Source organism: Elephas maximus, chromosome 27, assembly GCF_024166365.1.
Source record: "Elephas maximus indicus isolate mEleMax1 chromosome 27, mEleMax1 primary haplotype, whole genome shotgun sequence".
In the NCBI taxonomy this organism is placed as follows: Eukaryota; Metazoa; Chordata; class Mammalia; order Proboscidea; family Elephantidae; genus Elephas; species Elephas maximus.
Genome location: NC_064845.1, coordinates 9,763,668 through 9,784,861, shown reverse-complemented (window position 1 = coordinate 9,784,861; position 21,194 = coordinate 9,763,668). Strand labels below are relative to the sequence as shown.

The 21,194-nt window shown below is 38.7% G+C and overlaps 1 protein-coding gene across 9 annotated transcripts in view; it reads left to right on the top strand.

Annotated features, from left to right (window-relative positions):
• The window catches only part of RBMS3 (RNA binding motif single stranded interacting protein 3), an 817,329-nt gene that overhangs the window by 626,634 nt on the left and 169,501 nt on the right, over positions 1-21,194 (top strand). For all 9 annotated transcript variants that reach the window (XM_049870948.1, XM_049870956.1, XM_049870954.1 and 6 more), the window contains exon 7: positions 14,439-14,545. In XM_049870948.1, the coding sequence (XP_049726905.1) occupies positions 14,439-14,545 (107 nt within the window). The remainder of the gene's footprint in view (positions 1-14,438; positions 14,546-21,194) is intronic.

Genomic DNA, 21,194 nt, shown 5'->3' with positions numbered 1-21,194 from the left:
TTCTTGTTTGTATATTTTTAACTCTTTAACCTTCTCCTCTACCCTCAGTCCAAAATCTTATAAGCTCATCTCCAGTGGTTAAGGGCTGTGCTGTTAACTGAAAGCTTGGCCTTTCAAACCCACTAGCCGCTCCTAGGGAGAAAGATGTGGCAGTCTGCTTCCATAAAGATTTAGAGCCTTGGAAACCCTATGGAGCAGTTCTACCCAGTCCTATAGGGTTGCTGTGAGTCGGAATCAACTTGATGGCAACGGGGTTTTTTCTTTTTTTTTTTTTTTGGTTTATTGCCATTATCTCATCCTCTCGATCCAACCCTCTCACCTTATCTTTTTTTTTTTTTTCCTGAAGTAAGATTTATAATCTATCTGAGATGAGGAATTTGTATATTAAATCTTTAAAGGACCAGACCAGCTAGTTACAGTAAGACAGCTTTAATGAAGAGATATCAGGAAGTCGTCACCACGATCCCGATAAATACTCGATGAATTTCAATGAATGAAATGGTAAAAATAAGAAATGTTCAGCATCTCTAAGGAACAGCAGGGACTCTGCTATTGATATAAAAAAAAAAAAATTTTTTTTTTATTGATATAGATGAGCTAAAACCCATGTCACTACTACTTGTATAATTTGATGTTAGAGAACATTCTTAAGAAAACAAACCAAACCCATTGCTGTCCAGTCTATTCTGACTCGTAGCGGCCCTATAGAACAGAGTAGAACTGCCCCATAGGATTTCCAAGGAGCAGCTGGTAGATTCAAATTGCTGACCTTTTGGTTGGCAGGCAAGCTCTTAGCCACTGTGCCACCAGGGCTTATAAAACTGAAGATGCATTAAGTTTTAAACACAAAGTCAAAATAAAATTTTTTACATTAAATTTCCTACTACAAATATTTGTTGTTGTTTTGTTTGCCGCTATATGCCCCAGCACCATATGCCACTGGATAATAGAATAAGTCTATGCATTGGATGTTTCATGATTAAAACAAAGTTCAGAAGAGCAGCAAAACTCCACCAAGCAAGCAAACAGTAATTAACTTATTCACAATCCCTGTGCAACTTTATCGCCATGCATTGTTATAATTATGTTTTAAATACTCCCCGTTTACATGATAGACCATAATGTCTCTTAACACATTACAGTCTGTAGCTTATAATAGCATCTCACTTCCGCAAAGTCCTCGTCTTCATTTAGTCTCTATCTTAACTGCTGTTAAAAGGGACTAAACAAAATTAACTGGCACCAGAATCCTGTGATAACGGGAACTGTAGGCAGTATAATATTTCTGTGCTACTGAAATCATATTATTCAGAAGATTTCGTGTTTACCATCTAAAATGTATTCCTCCTTCAGCTAAGGAGCCAGTCGTAATCAGAGTAGTGATTCTTGAATTTTAATGTACAAACATATTACCTGGGGACCTTGTGAAAATGCAGATTCTGATTCAGTCAGTCTGAGGAGGGGCCCAAAAGTCTGTATTTCCTACAAGATCCTGTATTTGTTACTGGTCTGTGGACCATACGGTACCCTGAATATCATCAATTTCAAGTATTATATATACCTATGTACAGAATTGGAAACCCCGATGGCATAGTGTCTTAAGTGCTACAACTGCTAACCAAAAGGTCCGCAGTTTGCACCCATCATGTGCTCCTTGGAAACTCTATGGGGCAGTTCTATCCTGTTCGATAGGGTCTCTATGAGTTGGAATCGACTCGACAGCAATGGTTTTTTTTTTTTTTTTAAATGTACAGAATTATGGTATTGGCAAAAATATCGAGTATATCCTAGACTGTGAGGTTGTTGTAGGACCGGCTAGTGTTTCATTCCGTTGTATATAGGGTTGCTATGAGTAGGAATGGACTCAACGGCACCTAACAGCACGTGCAGAATGCTGTTAATGGTATGCACACACATGTGCGCAGGCAGACACACACGCACAAGCTTCACCCTGATGTCTGCTGTAATCACTTTGTATCCTCAAGCCTAGAAGTTAATTGCTACCCTCAAAGAACTTATTTCACACAAACAGAAAGCGTTGAAACCGTGCAAGTCTACCGAGATAGTTTCACCCCAGGTAAGCAGGGGAAGGGTCAAAGAAGACTTCTCAAAGAAGGTGACGTTTGAGTTGCATTCTGAAGGATGATTACTAGCTTGCCACGCGGAGGGCGGAGGGCGGAGGGCGGAGGGCGGAGGGCGTGTGTGGGGGAAAGCTGAGAAAGGAAATTGCAGGCAGGAGGGAAGGACCTGCAAGCCAGTCATGGGGTGGGAGGAGACTGATGAAAGACAGGATTGAGGGGAGGGACCCTTAATGCTCTTGATTAAGAATTTCAATTTTTATCTTGCAGGTGTTTAGGAATCACCCAAAAAACTAGATATTATTATTCATATTATTTCACCTAATTTACTAGTGTCCTATCTTCTCCTTTCCATGAAATATTCTCCTTTGGGGAACTAACAATCAGAATTACAGACCTGGAATTCAAGGATAATATTATGGATATATACCCATCTTTTTATTATTGTTATTATTATTATTTTGTAATGGCACAGTTGAAAATTTGTTCCTGGGTTTTTTTTTTTTTTTTTTTAATGCATTTAGTAAAACATTGTTCTCCTACCTGCTTTGCCATCATAACCCAACTCCAACCCAAATCTGTTGCCGTCGAGTCAATTCCAACTCATAGCAACCCTATAGGACAGAGTGGAACTGCCCCTTATCCCTGTTTCCTCCGCAGTATAGTCGAAAGTTCTGTGGCCAAACTTCCATGGAGTTAAGGTGGAACAGATCTGATGAAAATAAAGTCTAACTGACTAAACACTGTGAAGCTTGACACCGACTGACAAGTGGTTAGGTTTCACAGCTGATAACAGGGCAGTGACAGGCAGTGGTTAATAGAGAGGTTAAGCAATAATGACAATTGTAGCTATAGGCTTTTAGTACTTATGTGCCATCTTCTCTTTTAATCCCTTTATATACACTAATTTATTTAATCCTTGTAACAACTCTATGAGGTAGTTAACATTGTTATTCCCATCTTATATATGATGAATGGAATTCCTGGGTGATGCAAAAGTTAAACATGTTTGGCTGTTAACCAAAAGGTTGGATGTTCAAGTCCACCCAGAGATACCTCAGTAGAAAGAACTGGGTGATCTACTTCTGAAAAATTAGCCATTAAAAACCCTGTGGAGCACAGTTCTAATCTGACACAGGTGGGGTCATCATGAGTTGGCGTTAACTTGATGGTAACTGGTTTACTGGTTTCTGTATGAGGACAATGAGTCACTGAAATGGTAAATAATTTTCCTGGTGTCTTGCAGCTAGTAAGCCAGGAAGCCAGACATTAAACCTAGATAGCGGACACTAGAGATGGCATGCCTGATGATTCAGTGCACCCCCACATATGTGGTAAAGTTTATAGAAACATGAACTACAAAAGGGGGAGGCAAGGGGGCAGAGATAGATGGCAAAGTGAGTAGACAGTCCCATTTACTGCCCCAGCAACTAACCCACTGAACAATGAATAAACACAAGCACACTGAGATCTCAGAACTCTGGGTGGCACCTGAGGTGTTGGAGAGTTGAGGTAAGTCTAGAAGCAGGAGAGAGGAGGAACAGGGGCAGCACAGAAGCTGGAAGAGCCTACCCGCTAACATCGGGAACACTTGCTAATCACAGCCACTTTGGGACAGGGACTAGGCAGCACCTCAAACAGGGAACACAGAAAGGAAGCTAATCTGAGGAAGCTACAGCTCGATTTTTTTTAAGATGGTGCAAATTGGCCATGGGAGTTCATGGACCTCACAACTGGAGAAAGTGAAGGGAGACCAAGGCACTGCAAGAGAGTGCTGTTGAACCTCACAGAGGCCTGAGATGAATGGGCGCTGGGACAAGGGGAACTGCAAGGGCAGCAGGGCAATGGAATACTTCAGACAGACAGCAATACAAAGGGAAACCATTGGGTCCTGGCCCACAGGATGACACCTTGGAAGAGCCTATGAAGGGCCCCTGTGAAGAAAGTTGAGCCCCACTGTTTACATCAGAGTCTGCAACCAGCTAAACCCCCATCTCTTCCCATGCATGTTTATTGAATTCCAGAGATCAAGCATCCAGAACTCCTGAATCAACACTGAAAAAGCCTAAAGACAAGAGAGCCCTCTACTGGTTCTGAGGAGAAGGTACCAAGCACACTGTGACTGGGTCTATTCTGACTCAAAGGGACCCTGTGGGGCAGATTGGAGATGCCTCTTGGGGTTCACAGGGCTGTGAGTTTTTGTGGAGATGGGCTGCCACAACTTTCTCCCATGGAGCAGGTGGTTGATGCAGGCCTCGGCCTTTTGATTGGCATCCAGGCACTTGGCTGCTGTGCCACCAGGGCACTCAATCAGAAACTTTTCCAACAAAAACCAGAGTACAAAATTTAAAGTAAAAACAAAGCAGCAACCAAAAAAAAAAAAAAAAAACAAGAACAAAAGGGCCCAAGTTCAACAAAAATATTAAAACACACAAAATCACAACAGAAGGAGCAATCAAAAGCAAAACATGAAGAAGAGGAAATTTCTCCTGTGGAGGCCAGACTAATGCAAAGAGTTGATAATTATTCAGACTATGGTGTTAAATATGTTTAAAGAAAGCAAAAAGCACACAGGAAATGATCTGGTGGACATTAGGAAACAAATGGAGGGATAAAACGAGACAGTCAAGTAGAAATTTGTAAACATAAAAAAAAAAAAAACAGAATTACGCATTGGAACTGAAGAATAAAGCAACCGAATTAAAAAAAGTAAGATAAACACTCAATAATATCAACAATAGAGTCAAACAAATAAAAGACAAAATAAATGAACTAGAAGACAAAATAACTGAACCTTATGAAGTCTCAAGAGAAAATAACAATGAAAAACAAACAAACCCAAAAGGAAATATGGGGTTCAATTAAGAAATTTAACATTAGAATTATTGGAATCCCAGAGTACCATGACAACAATAAAGGAATAGAAATAATTTTCCAAGAGGTAATCAGAGAGAATTTCTCAGAATTGAAAAGAGAACCAAGCCTGCAAATACAGGAAGCTACACATATCCTAATCAGAAAAGACATAAATAGATCAACACTGTGTCATATGCTAATAAAATTCTTGAAAACAAAAGGCAAGGAGAGAATTCTGAAAACAACAAGAGAAACATGCAGCATAACATACCAAGGGTCTGTCATAAGAATTAGTGCAGATTTCTCCCCAGAAACTCTTGAGGCCAGCAGACAATGGAATGACATATATAAAATACTGAATGAAAACAATTGCCAACCAGGAATCCTTTACCCAGCAAAGTTGTCATTCAAAAATGAGGGGGAAATCAAGACATTCCCAAACAAACATAAGTTCTGGGAATTTGCCACTCCTGAATCAGGTTTGCAAGTATTGTTCAAGGGAGTATCCAGATGGAAAGGCAAGGGCATTAAGTAAATACCCATATCCATACCTGGAAAAAAAAAAAGATAATAAAAAACAAGAGAGAGATCCCCAAAAAACACAACAACATGGCCAATCATAAGGACTAAATATATGATATTTTCAAGAAATAAACTCAAAAATTGAATCCCACTAGCAATACAACATCAGGTTTGTAAGAAATAAGCACACAGTAAACTTATCAAATATAGGTTGTATATTTTTATTGATGTTAATGGAGATGCATCAGCAGAAATGGGGCAGGGAGGAACATATAAGGTATAGGTTTATTATGTTAATGTTATATACTAACTGTTAATCATAAGTTAAACATTATGGCAATTGTAAATTGTGTAATGTAATATATTTGGTAACCACTAAGAAATCACCAAGAAAAAACATACAGAAGAAGGAAGAAAGCAAAAAGACTTTCACAAGAAAACAGCCAAATATAAAGAAAAACAGAAAAATCAGAAAACACTCAGAGAAGAGTTGATACCAATCGTACTCAATCTCTTCAAAAACATAGAAGAGGAAGGAACACTACCAGACTCTTTCTTTGAAGCCAGCATAACCCCGATTCCTAAACCAGGCAAAGATCTTCACAAGAAAAAAAAAAAAATTACAAACCAATATCTCTTATGAACATAGATGCAAAAATTTCCAACAAAATTCTAGCCAACAGGCTATAGTAACATACCATAAAGATCGTACACCATGATCAAGTGGGATTCATACCAGGATTACAAGGATGGTTCAACGTTAGAAAATCAATCAGTATAATCCACCACGTAAACAGAACAAAGGAAAAGAACCATATGATTCTATCAATTGATGCAGAAAAGATATTCAATAAAATTCACCACCCTTTCCTCATAAAAAATCTCGGCAAAATAGGAATAGAAGGGAAATTTCTCAACATAATTAAGGACATATACGCAAAACCTACAGCCAACATTATGCCCAACAGAGAAAGTCTGAAAGCTGCGCCTTTGAGAATGGGAATAGGACAAGGATGCCCATTATCACCAGGCTTATTTAACATTGTACTGGAAGTCTTAGCCAGAGCAATAAGACAAAAAAAAAAAAAAAGAGAGAGAGAGAGAGAAAAAAAAATATCCGAATCAGAAAGGAAGAAGTAAAACTAAGTCTCTATTTACAGATGATATGGTTATGGTCCTATACATAAAAATAAAACAAACAAACAAAAAACTCGTTGTCGTCAAGTAGATACTGATTCACAGAGACTCGCTAGAATGGTGTAGAATTGTCCCATAGGATTTCCAAAGACTGGCTAGTGGATTCGAGCTGCTGACCATTTGGTTAGCAACCAAGCTCTTAACCACTGCACCATCAGGGCTTCCATCCTATACACAGAGGACTCTACATATTCCACAAGAAAACTACTGGAACTAACAGAAGAATTTAGCAATGCCAGGGTATAGGATCAACACACAAAAATCTTTTGGGTTCCTCTACACTAACGGAATACTCTGAAAAGGAAATCAAGAAAACAAAACCATTTACAATAACCTCCAGATCAATAAAATATCTAGGAATTAACCTAATCAGAGACATAAAATTCTTATACAATGAGAATTAGAAAACACTACTCTAAGAGACTAAAAGAGACCTACAAAAATGAAAGACATCCTTTGCTCATGGATTGGAAGACATAATACAGCAAAAACGTCAATTCTACCTAAAACTATCTACAGATACAATGTAATCCTGATACAAATGCCAACAACCTTCTTTACTGAAATGGAAAACTAATGACCAGCTTCATAAGAAAGGAAAGAAAGCCTGAATAGCCAAAGCAGTATTGAAGAAAAAACAAAGCAGGAGGCCTCACACTTCTGACATCAAAACATACTATACAGCCATGGTAATCAAAACTTCCTGGTATTGGTTCAATGATAGACACATAGACCTGTGGAATAGAATTGAGAACTCAGAATTACAGCCATGTATGGACAAATAATTTGGGATGCGGGGGGTCAAAGTCCATTCAGAGTGTCAGAAACAATCTCTTTAATAAGTGGTGCTGATAAAACTGGATAGCAACCTGCAGAAAACTGAGACAGGACCCATAACTCACACCATACACACACACACACACGCACACACATACACAAACTTATAAGAATCAAAGACCTAAGTGTTCAATGTAAAACTATAAAATTCCTAGGAGAAAACTATGGGGCCTAATCTTTTGTAAAAATAGGATAACAAACATAACAAAAAATGCATGACTAGAAGAAGACAAAATAGATAAATGAGACCACATAAGAATTAAAAACTTATGCTCATCGAAAGATTTTATCAAAAGAGTAAATAGACAACCTACAGACTGGGAAAAAATCTTCAGAAATGACTTACCTGATAAAGGTCCAATCTCTAAAATTGATAGAAAACTGCAACAACTCAAAAACAAAAAGACAAACATCTCAATCACAAAATGAGCAAAGGACGTGAATAGGACCTTCACTGAAGAGGACATCTACGCAACCGACACTCGTGTGAAACAATGTTCACAACCGTTATCCGTTAGAGAAATGTAGATCAAAACTACAACGAGAGGCTGAGGGCTGGAGACCATGGTTTCTGGACATGTAGCTCAATTGGCATAAAATATTTTATAAAGAAAATGTTCTACATCCTACTTTGATGAGTAGGGTCTGGGGTCTTAAAAGCTTGTGAACAGCCATTTAGGATACTCCACTGGTCTCACACCATCTGAAGCAAGGAAGAATGAAGAAAACCAAAGACACAAGGGGGAGATTAGTCCAAAGGACTAACAGACCACAACTACCACAGCCACTACCAGACTGAGTCCAGCACAACTAGGTGGTGCCCAGCTACCACCACCAACTGTTCTGATAAGGATCACAATCGAGGGTCTCAGACAGAGCTAGAGAAAAGTGTAGAACAAAATTCTAACTCACAAAAAAAGATCAGACTTAATGGCCTGACAGAGACTAGAAAAACAACAAGAATAGTGCCCCCCAGGCACCCTTTTAACTCAGTACTAAAGTCACTCCTGAGGTTCACCCTTCAGCCAAAGATTAGACAGGCACATAAAGCAAATAATAATACACATAGTTCAACTACATATACAAGTCTAAATGGGCACACCATACCAGGAATAAGGACAAGAAGGCAAGAAGGGATAGGAAAGCTGCAGGAGTGGAAATGGAGAACACGAGGTCGAGAAGGGGAGAGTGTTGGCCTGTCGTGGGGTTGCCAACCAAGGTTCCAAAACAATATGTCTATTAATTGTTTAATGAGAAACTAATTTGTTTTATTAACCTTCGTATAAAGCATAATAAAAAAAGAAAGAAAATGACAATGAGATATCATTTTCTCCTGGCTAAAATGGTAGTGATTAAAAACAAACAATAAAAACAAAAGTTGGAGAGAATGTAGGGAGTTTGGAACACTTATCCATTGCTGGTGTGACCGTAAAATGATACAACCACTATGGAAAACCATATGGTGCTTTCTCAAAACACCAGAAATAGAACTACCCTGTGATCCAGCAATCCCACTCCTTTTTTTTTTTTTTTTAATAGGCCTAAAAAAAACTAAAGGACATCAGCAGACACATGTACACCTATGTTCATTGCTGCTTTATTCATGATAGCAGCAGAATGGATAAGCAAATTGTGGTACATACATACAAAGAAATGCTATGCAACCATAAAGACCAATGATGAGTCTGCAAAACATAACCATGGATTGACCTGGAGGGCATAACGTTAAGTGAAATAAGTCAAGCATATAAGGACAAATATTGTATGATTCCTGTTTTATAAGAAGATAAGAATAGATGCATAGAGACCAGTATTTGTTAGTGGTTACCAGGGAGAAGAGGGGTGGAGGGGTGGAGGGGAAAGTACACTTTAGATCATAGAGAATTGTGATTTTTCATGATGGGAAAACTGCCGCCAAATGTAGATGTAGTGAACACAGCACAACCAAGGTAAAAACAAGTGTTTGAGCACATATGGATGGATAGAGTCATACTGGTATTTCAGTAGGTACAGGTGTATACATAGGTGAGTGCAGGCCCATGTATTCATTGAAAGCACAAATACAGATATTACTCATATATAACCAAACACATTCCAAAATTGGTTTTCAGAGTTTAAAAGCTAGGACCATAGTCTCATGGGACAACTCAGTCTATTTGCATAAAACACTTCATGAAAATCACAGTCTGCATTCTAGTAAAGTCAGTAGTATCTGGGGTCTTTAAAGCTTGTCGGGGGCCATCTTAGATACAACTACTGGCTTCCACACACTAGGAGCAAAACAGTAAGCAGGTAATCAAAATCTCAGAAGAGAAACAAGTCTACACGAGCCACAATCTCATGTATCCTGAGACCAGAAGAACTAGATGGTACCTGGCTAGCACCATTGACCATTCTCACCATGGTCACAATTGGTAGCCCCAGATAGAATGGGAGAAAAATGAGGAGCAGAACTCAAATTCTTTAAAAAAAAAAAAAGCCAGACAAACTGGAATAGTAGAGAACAGAAGACTCCCTGAGACTGTTGCCCTGAGACACTCTTTAAACCTAGGACCAATCTTATCCCCTGTGATCACCTTTTAGTGAACTTATAGTGAAATAGCAGAGTGACACACAAAACAAAGGATATTACCTGTAAGATCGGTGCACTACTTAAAAATCATCTGTATGAGACCAAAAGGTCAACAATTACTCAAAATCAAAGATGAGAAGATAAGGGGGCAGGGAAACTACAGTACTGGAAACAAAAAAAAAAAAAAAAACAGAACACAAGAGAATGTTGGCACATCATAACAGATGTAACTTATGTCACTGAACAATAAAATAGGAACCTAACTTGCTGTGTAAACTTTCACCAAAAGTTCAATAAAATATTATTTATAAGAAAAGGGGGTAAGCCAATATTACTTTATTTTTACACAAATATCGCACGCTGTCTGCGTTTGTTTGCCAGCTGCGCCTGCACCACGATGCACCCTCCCAAGCACCGCCATGCCAGTCCTCTTCCCCATGTTGTGGAAAAATTACCATAGGGTGCTTCTAGAAATACCTTGGGGGCCTCAGGCAGGGATGGGGGGAGAGCCCGACCAGCAAACAATTGGAGATGGAACACATAATTTGCATACAATACGGTATATTCTAGACTATTAGAACCAGAGAGTATCTTATGTACCTTAAATGAAGCAGCTTCAGGGAACAACAAAGAGAACCCTACTTCATACAGTTGAAGGTACACTCATGCAAGTCATTACCCCCAAAAGTATAAAAGATAGGCTTTAAATAATTTTGTAAAAATTAACATTTACAACTTATAAAAAGAACCCAGGATTTTTTGTAAACACTGATCAATGTGGTGTTGTAGCTGAAGAGTAGAATAAAGGTCTAGGAATTATCTGTAAAGATTTTAGAAGCAAAAGAAGCAAGTTTTTTTTTTTAAATAAAAATATATAAGCTTAATAATAGAAGCCTTTTTTTTTTTTTATGATATCAAGGGAAAATAGGTGATCTTTTTCCATAGAGATGACAGCCAAGAAAACATAGTGCAGTTCTACTGTGTCACATGGATCGCTTTGAGGCGGAATTGACTAGACAGCACCCAACAACAACGTGTGTGTGTGTGTGTGTATACATATATATTTGAATAGACGTAAGCTGCTGACTTTTGAGGGTGATAGGTGTGTTCATTATCTTGATCGTGGTGGTGGTTACATCAGGGTGTATATATATGTCAAAACTTACCATCAAATTGTATGCTATGAATATGTGCAGTTTATCGTACGTCAGTGATACCTCCATAAAACTGATAAATAAAACATAACAAATCTTGTGCAAATATACGTGTGAATTTAGTAGCTAGAAAAATCATTTTACAGAGTCACACAAGGTTCACACCCCTCCTCATAAGAAATTTGAACCAATTTCTTTACAACAGGAAATGTGAGGTGTTTCTAGATTTGTCTGTCCTTTGTGGGAAATCTGCACTACTGCCTGCCGTAAATTCACGTGTTTAAAAAAGACCAGACTTACTGGTCTGATGGAGACTGAAGAAACCCCAAGAGTTTGGCCTCCAGATACCCTTTTAACTCAGTACTGAAGTCATTCCTGAGGTTCACCCTTCAGCCAAAGATTAGACAGGCCCATGAAACAAAATGAGACTAAACGGGCACACCAGCCCAGGGGCAAGGAAGAGAAAACAAGAGGGGACAGGGGAACTGGTAACAGGGAACCCAGGGTCAAGAAGGGGATAGTGTTGACCAGTCATGGTGTTAGTAACCAATGTCAGAAAACAATATGTGTACTAACTGTTAAATGAGAAACTCATTTTCTCTGTAAACCTTCATCTAAAGCCTAGTTCTTAAAGAAAGAAAGAAAATACAAGGAGCCCTGGTGGTGCAAATAAATAAATAAAATAAACTCACATGTTAGCATGACCACCCTATTTTAATGGATGGATGTTCCTTGAATATTTAAAATGGCAGGAGAGAAAATGCCCTATAGTGAATAAACATTGTGTGTGTGTGTGTTCGTGTGTGCGTGTGTGTGTGTGTGTATACTTACATTCATATACACACACACATATATATGTATAGTTTTGAAATCACATACAGGAAATTTTCTCACACATGGTATGTTGAGGTGCAGTAATTACATTTAGCCTTTATGTTTTCATCTGGAGTAAGAGTTTAGATAACTTCTAATGTGAGAGCACCAACTGTCTTCAGGCATTCCGAGTTGCAGGCTTTCCCGTTTGTGATTTTGGTAGCATCATCAAATCACCAGAGTCTGCATTCGTTAGAGCAGACAGATAACCTGCGCCTTCTGTGTTCGTTCGCCAACCATGCCCTCCCCGCCCCCCAGGTATTTTTGTTAACAGCTATGCTCTTTTTCTTTTACAACACATAAAAAAATTGGCATAGCAACACTTATGAAAATACCTCCTGGGGGGAGGGTGTGGTTGGCAAACAAACATAGAAAACACACATTTGCATAAAAATATAATACAGAGCACATGCCAGGATGACTTACACGTTCCTACATGCTATCTTTACAAGGCGGGAAAGACATTTTATTTTTCATTTATCTTGGTCAATGGTGACCCCTCTTTCCCTTTGAGCCGTTTCCTCCAGTACTGATGAACAGAGTTGTGCTGTTAATACAAACAATTGGTGGAAGTGGTAGGTGAAATATCATTACCTTTTAGAACCAAATGACTTTAAAATATTTTTCGTAAATATGCCTGTATTTTTCCATTATTGATTTCGAAACAATTGGAAGTCCCATGATTTTATGATGCTATTTAGCTTCATTCATTAGGAAATTCAAGCAGAATGGCTGGGAGAGGGGAATGGGAAGGAATGGGAATTAGGGGGAAATGTGTCAGTTATCTGTTAAGACAACAATGCCACATATTAATTACAAAATCTTAATGAAATGAAACAATACAAATTTATTTAGCACATGTGTTTGTGGGGTGGACTTGGTAGACCTCACCTAGGCTCATACATTTTTATGCCATCAACTGCAGGTTAAAATAAACACCCTTGCTAATCTTGGTTGATCTTACATGTCTGGATGGTGGCTGATCTAGGTGTTGGATGATCTAGTATGGCCTTGGCTGGGATGTTTTGCATGACTTACCTTCATTCATGTCTCATCCTCCAGCAGACTGGCATGGTAATGATCACACGGGAGAGGAGCGAAATAAGGGAGACCCAATGCCTCAACTCTTTTCACACCTCTGTTTGAGACCATTGCTAACAGTCCATTGGCCAAAGAAGTCACATGGGGTCAGTCCAAGAGTCAGAATGAAAGTGCTGGATAAAATCACATGGTAAAGGGTGAGGATGCAGGAAGGAGTGAAGAATTAGGGACATTAGCACAGTTACTGTATAATAGAATGCATTTTCCAGCAGGAGGGATGGGAAGAGAGTAGGGAGGGATTGCCATTCTGGTTTTCAGACTGTAAGCTTAAAATGAATATTTGGTTTAGTCACGCAAATAAACCAACAACGACAACAGTGAAAGCCCTCCCAGCCATATTAATTTACTGATCATGTTTGTTAGGCCAATATGAGTTTCCCTTTTTAATTCATTTTTAAATATACTGGTCACAGTAACAAGTAGCAACCTTCCCAAACAACAAGGGCTATGGAAGGAACTTTCAATTCTGAAAGAATATACTTTTTGCCCTGTTGTGTCTTAAAAATAATCATTTTGCAATATCATTGTTGAAAGAAGAGTTCTGACATACTTCAGTTTTGGTCAGTTCTTTTGGGAAATAAATTTACATAAACCATCCAGGACCACTTCATTTTCCCCAGTACCCAATCCACCAGCTACACCCACATCCTTTGTATCATATGGGTTTACTTAGTAGTCTAATGATTGTTCTCCCTGGAATTTCTAGCTAGGTTTTTACTGGGAAAATGGAGTAACAGTGGTTGGGTGGATGATCAACTTCTAGCCTGTCTGAAATAGCAAAGGATTAATGAGAAAACAAAGCTAATTTAGTTGTATTTAGCAAAATCACTCCCTTTTTAGAAAGAAACTCCTAAGTATCTCCTTCCAGAGGACAATTCTACCATTTCCACGGTTACTTTGAAGTGTGACTATTTATCCACGCACAAATACCAGTTATGAATATGTTCCTAACATAACTGGGAGGAGTTTGCCTCTTTACTTCTAAGGCGAGTTCACATTCCACTTCATTTGATTATTTTTCAACAATATTTGTTATGTTCTTTTATGGTGTGCCAGTGCATTTTTGAAGTCCAGTTATTTAGAAGGGCAGCGGCCAACAGAGCTGAGACTAAAAGGGGGCCAAATATCTCTCCAGAAGCAAGATGTTACTTCAAAAGTTATGCATTACAAAGCGCTACTGTGACTCCAATAATCCCTTGTTTTTAAGGGGGGGTTTGCTAATGTGGAATTGGTTTCTTATCTTCACAGCCCCTAGTGAGCCTTTACTGTGCAAATTCGCTGATGGAGGACAAAAGAAGAGACAGAATCAAAGCAAATACACCCAGAATGGGAGGCCTTGGCCCAGGGAAGGAGAGGTGAGTCCTGAGTGATAACTTTTGCTCAGAAATTTGGAAACAGGCACCCCTTAGAAGGGCATCAAAGCTGATTTTGGGGACCATGGTGAAATTGGGTCCCGTGGAAACTAAATGGCTTCAAAGAGGGTGATGAGCAGGCTTATGTAAATGTGTTCAGAAACTCTGGTGGCATAGTGGTTAACTGCTACGGCTGCTAACCGAAAGGTCAGCAGTTCAGATCCACCAGGTGTTCCTTGGAAACTATCTGGCAGTTCTACTCTGTCCTATAGGGTCGCTATGAGTTGGAATTGGCTCCATGGCAATGGATTTGGCTTTGGTTTTGGTTTGTATAAACGTGTTCGGGATAAAATGAATCTAGAAGGATTTTAGGACTTCAAAATCAGTCTCAGTTCTACGCTTCATCAAGTTTTCTGTCTTTAAGAAGCCCGGAACCCAAAAGGCACTCACAGAAAGACTTATTTGCAAATAATTGGTCTGTAATTGTGTAATGGTTATAAAATGAGGGTATCATTACTTAAGAACACATTTTCAGTGAAATCAACAGAGAGAGTTAAATGCACTTTGAAAAATGCAAACTAAAAATTTAGATCTATTTCATTCTACCATTGAGATGATCTGGCTACTTGCACATCTATGTGTATTTATGCATGTGACCACACATTAATAATGTGTTGATGTATGTTATATGTACGCATATATAATACTGATATATGTTATATATATGCATATATAAGTATGTTTATACATATATTGGGAGCCCTGGTGGAGTACTGGTTAACAGCTTGGCTGCTAATCAAAAGGTTGGCAGTTCAACTGACTCAGTGGCACCTAACAACAACATATACATATATATATATAGGGTACGACATTTTCTGTTAGTCAAGAAGGAGAAAGAAAAGGTGATACACGTGGGGTTTTGCTTTCTACATTGGGGTGAAGGAAAATTATTTAACAGTTGCTCATCCGTTTATCCCTCTAATACAGGAGAGTAGAAAAGCAAGCATATAGATCCAATGCCACTTGGGAATAGATTCCGTTTGTTTTTTTTTTTTAATGTAAGAAGACAAGAAAAAAAATGCCTGGGCTTCTGTGTGTCTTTTCATTCTTAGTGAAATGAAAAGAAGTTGTTTGAAGTACTTGAATAAATGCCATTTTGTACCAAGGCCATAATTTCAGCAGAGAAGCTTTATTTAGTATTTCTATTCAAAGCACCTACTTCATCCGTTTACCATTTAAGAGGCATCCTACTTAACGCAGCTTTTTATATTTTCAACACTGAGAGAGCAGTTGCAAGGAAATAAAGAAGGCTGGAATTTCTCGCAGCAAAACCTGTAGCCATTCTTCAGTTCTAAGACTGCTGTCTATTTGGAGTGTTTTCAGGCAGGTCTCAGAACCCATGAAAAAGTTCATAGCTGTGTTCAAGCACTGTATAATCTACAACTCATGGCCTTCAGACATGAAAAAGAGAGTCATCGTTGAACATCTAAAGCTAAAAAAAAGATGAGCATTTCAATATTCTCATCTTTAAAGAAGCAGTTTATGTTATGTTCAAAAGAGAAGGGGTCGGGGGTGACCTAGACATGTAAATTTTATCATGTAGATTAGAGCATCCCTGGGCAGTTCCATTGCCCCCAGAAGACAGCTGATGACTGATAACACATTACCACACCATCCTATTCCAAACATCTGTGGTCCAGAAAGACACACTTGGTTTTCTTCCAATTTAATTGGGTCAAATACTTACTGATTAGAGATATCTCTGGATCTTAGGCCATAACCAGAAAACCCCGAGACTCCATTATGCAACTTAGCACTAACGACTAAGACCTCACTTCCTGTCTCCTTAAGAGCCTGCAATATTACTTTCACATGATAGATGCCAAATGCCACAAGATTCCTCAACCTAAGCCTACATTTCTTGGAAACTAAATCAGTATACATGAAGGAAATGCAGAATTAGAGCTGCCACCCTGCCACTGTATAGAGAATCCAGGTTTTTTTTTCAGAACATGATAAGTACCACGTGTTCTACGGCGTGGAAGCTATTAAGAAGTCAAGTTTAGAGCCCAGAACACCTGACAATGTAAATGTTTTGAAGGTGTATTTCCAATCTTTGCTTTCAAAACTTGCAGTTTAAGAGCTATAGATTTTCCTATTGAATATGAAAATCAAGAGGCCATAGTAATTTATCTGTGGTTGGTAAAATATATATTCTAAACATGTAGACACAGACAAAAGAAATCATTCAAAAAAGAAATGGCATTCACTAGAAGTATGCTTATAAAATACCTTGTTTTGGAGATGAATGTGTTACTTTGTATACTTTGATTGTAGTTTTAGAAGTAGACACATCAAGAACGTTGGATAACTTTGCATGCCCATCATTACACATTTTTTCTTCTATTTTCCCTGACATTGTACTTGCTAGAGTAATTTAAAGTGTGCTAGCATGGTCGATAAAGCATATGATACAGCTTAATCCTATATAGGTAATATTTAATTTTTATGTACCAGTAAATTCTAACTACCATATTTCATTGATTCTATGACACTTTTTTTGGTGGTGGTGGTGTATTTTTTCCCCACATTTTAACGCTTTTGAAAATTATTCTTCTCTTATATGAATCAATGGCATCTTACAAGACGATTGTATTTGCTTCTCCCAGTCGGAATCTACTGGAAGGCAACAGGTTTGGTTCGGTTTGGTTGTTGACCACCCTTGTTACATGAATTGAAACACTAGTCAAAGTGAGGACTATGGGTCAAATTTTCAGGGGAGTCTTTTTTTTTTTTAATCCCCTTCCTTCATCCAGTGTCAAGATGGAGACGTGCAACTTTCCTTAGTGTCCATGTCGGTTGGTTGGTTTTGATTCTCATTTACCTTTACATTCAGGTATAGCCCTTTGGCCTCCTAGATGCATCAGGAGAACCTCCTTGGTGGTGTTTTTGCTTCTTTGTTTTTTTTGGTACATGAAACAATGGTGCACCTTTCAATCCTTGTTGTCTTAGATAAGGTGAAAGTTGGTAACTTTGCTTGGGCTGGTTCAGAATTTGAGATAATGGAACAGACTAAAGCTAATGTTGGGGCCCTGGTGGCACAGTGGTTAAAGCGCTCAGCTGCTAACCAAAAGGTTAGTAGTTCCAATCCACCACCACTCCTTGGAAACCCTATGGGGCAGTACTGCCTTATCCTGTAGGGTTGCTATGAGTCGGAATCCACTCAAGAGCAAAGGGAAGGCTAATGTTTACCTTTCTTTTCTCATAAAAGTGAAGTTAAAAATGATGATGTGAAAAGGACTTCTGAGGAAATGCTTAAGATACAAAACCAGTAGATTGCAAGTATTTTAGAAGTACCACAAAAATAATGATTGATAGGCTAATTATCATTTTAATCTATTACTTAAAGCTCTTTTCTTCTGAGTGACATTTTGATAATTTTATTAGCACAGTTTTGGTGAAACACATGTCCTTGTAATAAACTAACCCTGGAAAATTTATATACATAAGTAAATTAGCAAAGGATTGGAGTATAAATATATGCTGGTAGATATATTTTTGCATAAGTGAAAAACACGGAATATTCTAAAGAGATACTATAAAGTTATTAATCAGTCTTTTAAGTGGCAACCAGGACTCTCTTAATCAAGAATCTTCAGGGGATTAGGGCTCTTAGGCCCCTCTTTTCTGATGCTCTAGAGTTCTTATTTTATTTCCTGAAGCAGCCGTTTTCAAACTCTTTAATCTCTGGATCCCCTTATACTCTTAAAAATTATTATTTATTGATTTATTAAAATAAGCAGTGATAAACTCATCACATATTAACAAAAAATATATATTTCAAAGCAAAGATACATTTTTTTGACAGGATTGGCACTGCTTTACATTTTTGCAAATCACTGTGACGTGTGCTTCACCATTTTAATCTGTTGCTGTATGTTGTTTTGGTGTCAAGTGTGTGAATAAAATCTGACTTCACAGAGATTTATTGTTGGAAAAGGGTGAACTTTCTGGATCTCCTGAATGGATCTTGGGGACCTTAAGGTATTTTTTGTCCATACTTGGAGAACCATTATCCTTGAGAAGTTTGAGCCAAGGACAGGACCGATAGCTTCTATAAACCAGAAGCGCCATGCTGTTTTTTTAATTTATTTATCATGCTTCACATGAAAGTTTACAAATCAAGTCAGTCTCTCATACAAAAAGTCATACACACCCCACCATCCACTCCCAGCTGCTCTCCCCTTAATGAGACAGCACATTCCTCCTCTCCACCCTGCATTCCCTGTGTCCATTCAACCAGTTCCTGTCCCTGTTTCCCTTCTTATCTCACCACCAGACAGGAGTCACCTGCATAGTCTCATGTGTCTGTATGAGCCATGAAGTTCACTCCTCACGAGCATCATTGTCTATCTTATAGTCCAGGCCAATCCCTGTCTATAGAGTTGGTTTTGGGATTGGTTCCAATCTTGGGCTATCAAAGGGTCCGGGAACCATGACCGTCAGGGTCCTTCCGGTCTCAGTCAAACCATTAAGCCTGGTCTTTTTACAAGAATTTGAGATCTGCATCCCACTGTTCTGCTCCATCAGGGATTCTCTGTAGTGTTCCCTGTCAGGGCAGTGATCAGTGGTAGCCAGGCACCATCTAGTTCTTCCAGTCTCAGGCTGATGGAGTCTCTGGTTTATGTGGCCCTTTCTGTCTCTTGGGCTCATATTTACCCTATACCTTTGGTGTTCTTCATTCTCCTTTGTTCCAGGTGGGTCGAGACCAATTTATGCGTCTTAGACGGCTGCTTGCTAGTGTTTAAGACCCCAGATGCCTCTCACCAAAGTGGAATGCAGACCGTTTTCTTAACACATTTCATTATGCCAATGACCTAGATGTCCCGTGAAACCGTGGGCCCCAGACCCCCGTCCCTGTGACTCTGGCTTTTGAAGCTTTTGGTTGTATTCAGGAAACTTCTTTGCCAAGCTGGTTTTTAAAGTATTAAAATATGTTTGTATCATTTGGTAAATAGCCTCTTCCCCTATTTTACCAATGTGATTCCACCCTCCCTACCACCCTGGGGACCCCTCCAGAAACTCCCAGAACACACCATCCAGCAAGAATGGGGTGTTGGCTAGCACACTAGAAGTTTCCCGAGGATCTTCCTTCAGTGTTTACATCCTGATTGGCCAGTGTTTCTTCTATACAGTGGTGAAATATTTTTAATATTACCCCCAGATCAGAGGTAGTCTGACTTTATTATCACTGTAACCCCTACAACGTTGCATCTAAGGCCGTATTTGCCGTCCTTCCAAAAACTCAAACTCAGTGCTGTCGAGCCGATTCTGATCATAACGACCCTACAGCACAGAGTAGAACTGCCCCATAGGGAAACCAAACATGTTGCCATCAAGTCGATTCCGACTCATAGCAACCTTATAAGACAGAGAGAACTGCCCTACAGGGTTTCCAAGGAGTGGCTGGTGGATTCGAACAGCTGACCTTTTGATTAGCAGCCAAGCTGTTAACCACCGCGCCACCAGGGCTCCACTTGCAGTCTTTACTTCAGGTAAAATGCTGCAGAGAATGACTTTGTTAGTTTTGTCCCAAAAGACCGACTTGGGAACAGGACTGTTTGAAAGCAGCTCAAAAATATATCAGGAATATGAAGCCACAGGAACTCTCATTGCTTCCTTCTGTGTTCCCAGTGGATGTGTTTACAGTGACTACAAAGAAACCATTAGATTGATTTGAACTCTGTATCCCCAAATAATAAGAAAAGCCAATCAAAAACCAAATTGGTATAAGAATTTCCCAGATGATCAGAGACTTCCTGGCTCGGTAAAGATAATAATAAATTAAGATGTTCATTCAATGACATACACGTAGACACATGTACTAACTTGTGGTATACATCTTTTTTCACCCTTTAGTCAAATATGTTTTAAAGACAATTGGATCAAATGAAAGAAGGAGTAACTTCCCATTACAATGAGGAGAGTCACTCAAATTTGAAATTATTTCTATAACTAGGTTAGTCGTGTTAACTTTTAGTGTGACTAGTATTTGGGTTTCCTTTAGGATTTTCAAATATAAGTAAATGCTAAGTTTTAAATCACAAATGATAGTGCTTTTTCATCTGTTCTTTATGCTGGGTGTTTATCATTAAATGTTGCGAATGTAAATGAATCAGATCTCACTGGCTTCAAAACTCTAATCTAGCTCTCATAAAATCTTCCCGAGCCCTATACTAAATGAGTCAGTAAATGTCATTGATAACGATTACTTTGAGGATTGTGCTTTTCATATTTTGTCCATAGACACAAATAAGAGACCTGGCAATAGAACAAGAAATTACCCAACTAAGTACTCAGAGGTCTAGTGGAAAGATGCCAAAATTTTATTATAAAAACAAAAATCGATAAAACAACATTTCTTGCCTTTATCTTGTTTACAGTCCTCTGCTACAGTTGATTTAAAAGCAATGAAAAATAAATATTTTCTCTCCAAAGATTTCCTTCACATTCTGGATATGAATATGGACTAATGGAACTAATATAGTATTGTTAACAATCAACACTCAGGTTCCCAGGAATAGTTTTCATGTACGTTGGAAAGGAAATCAACTAAGTTTTTTGAGGAGGAATGCTAGAGTTACTGAGGTTT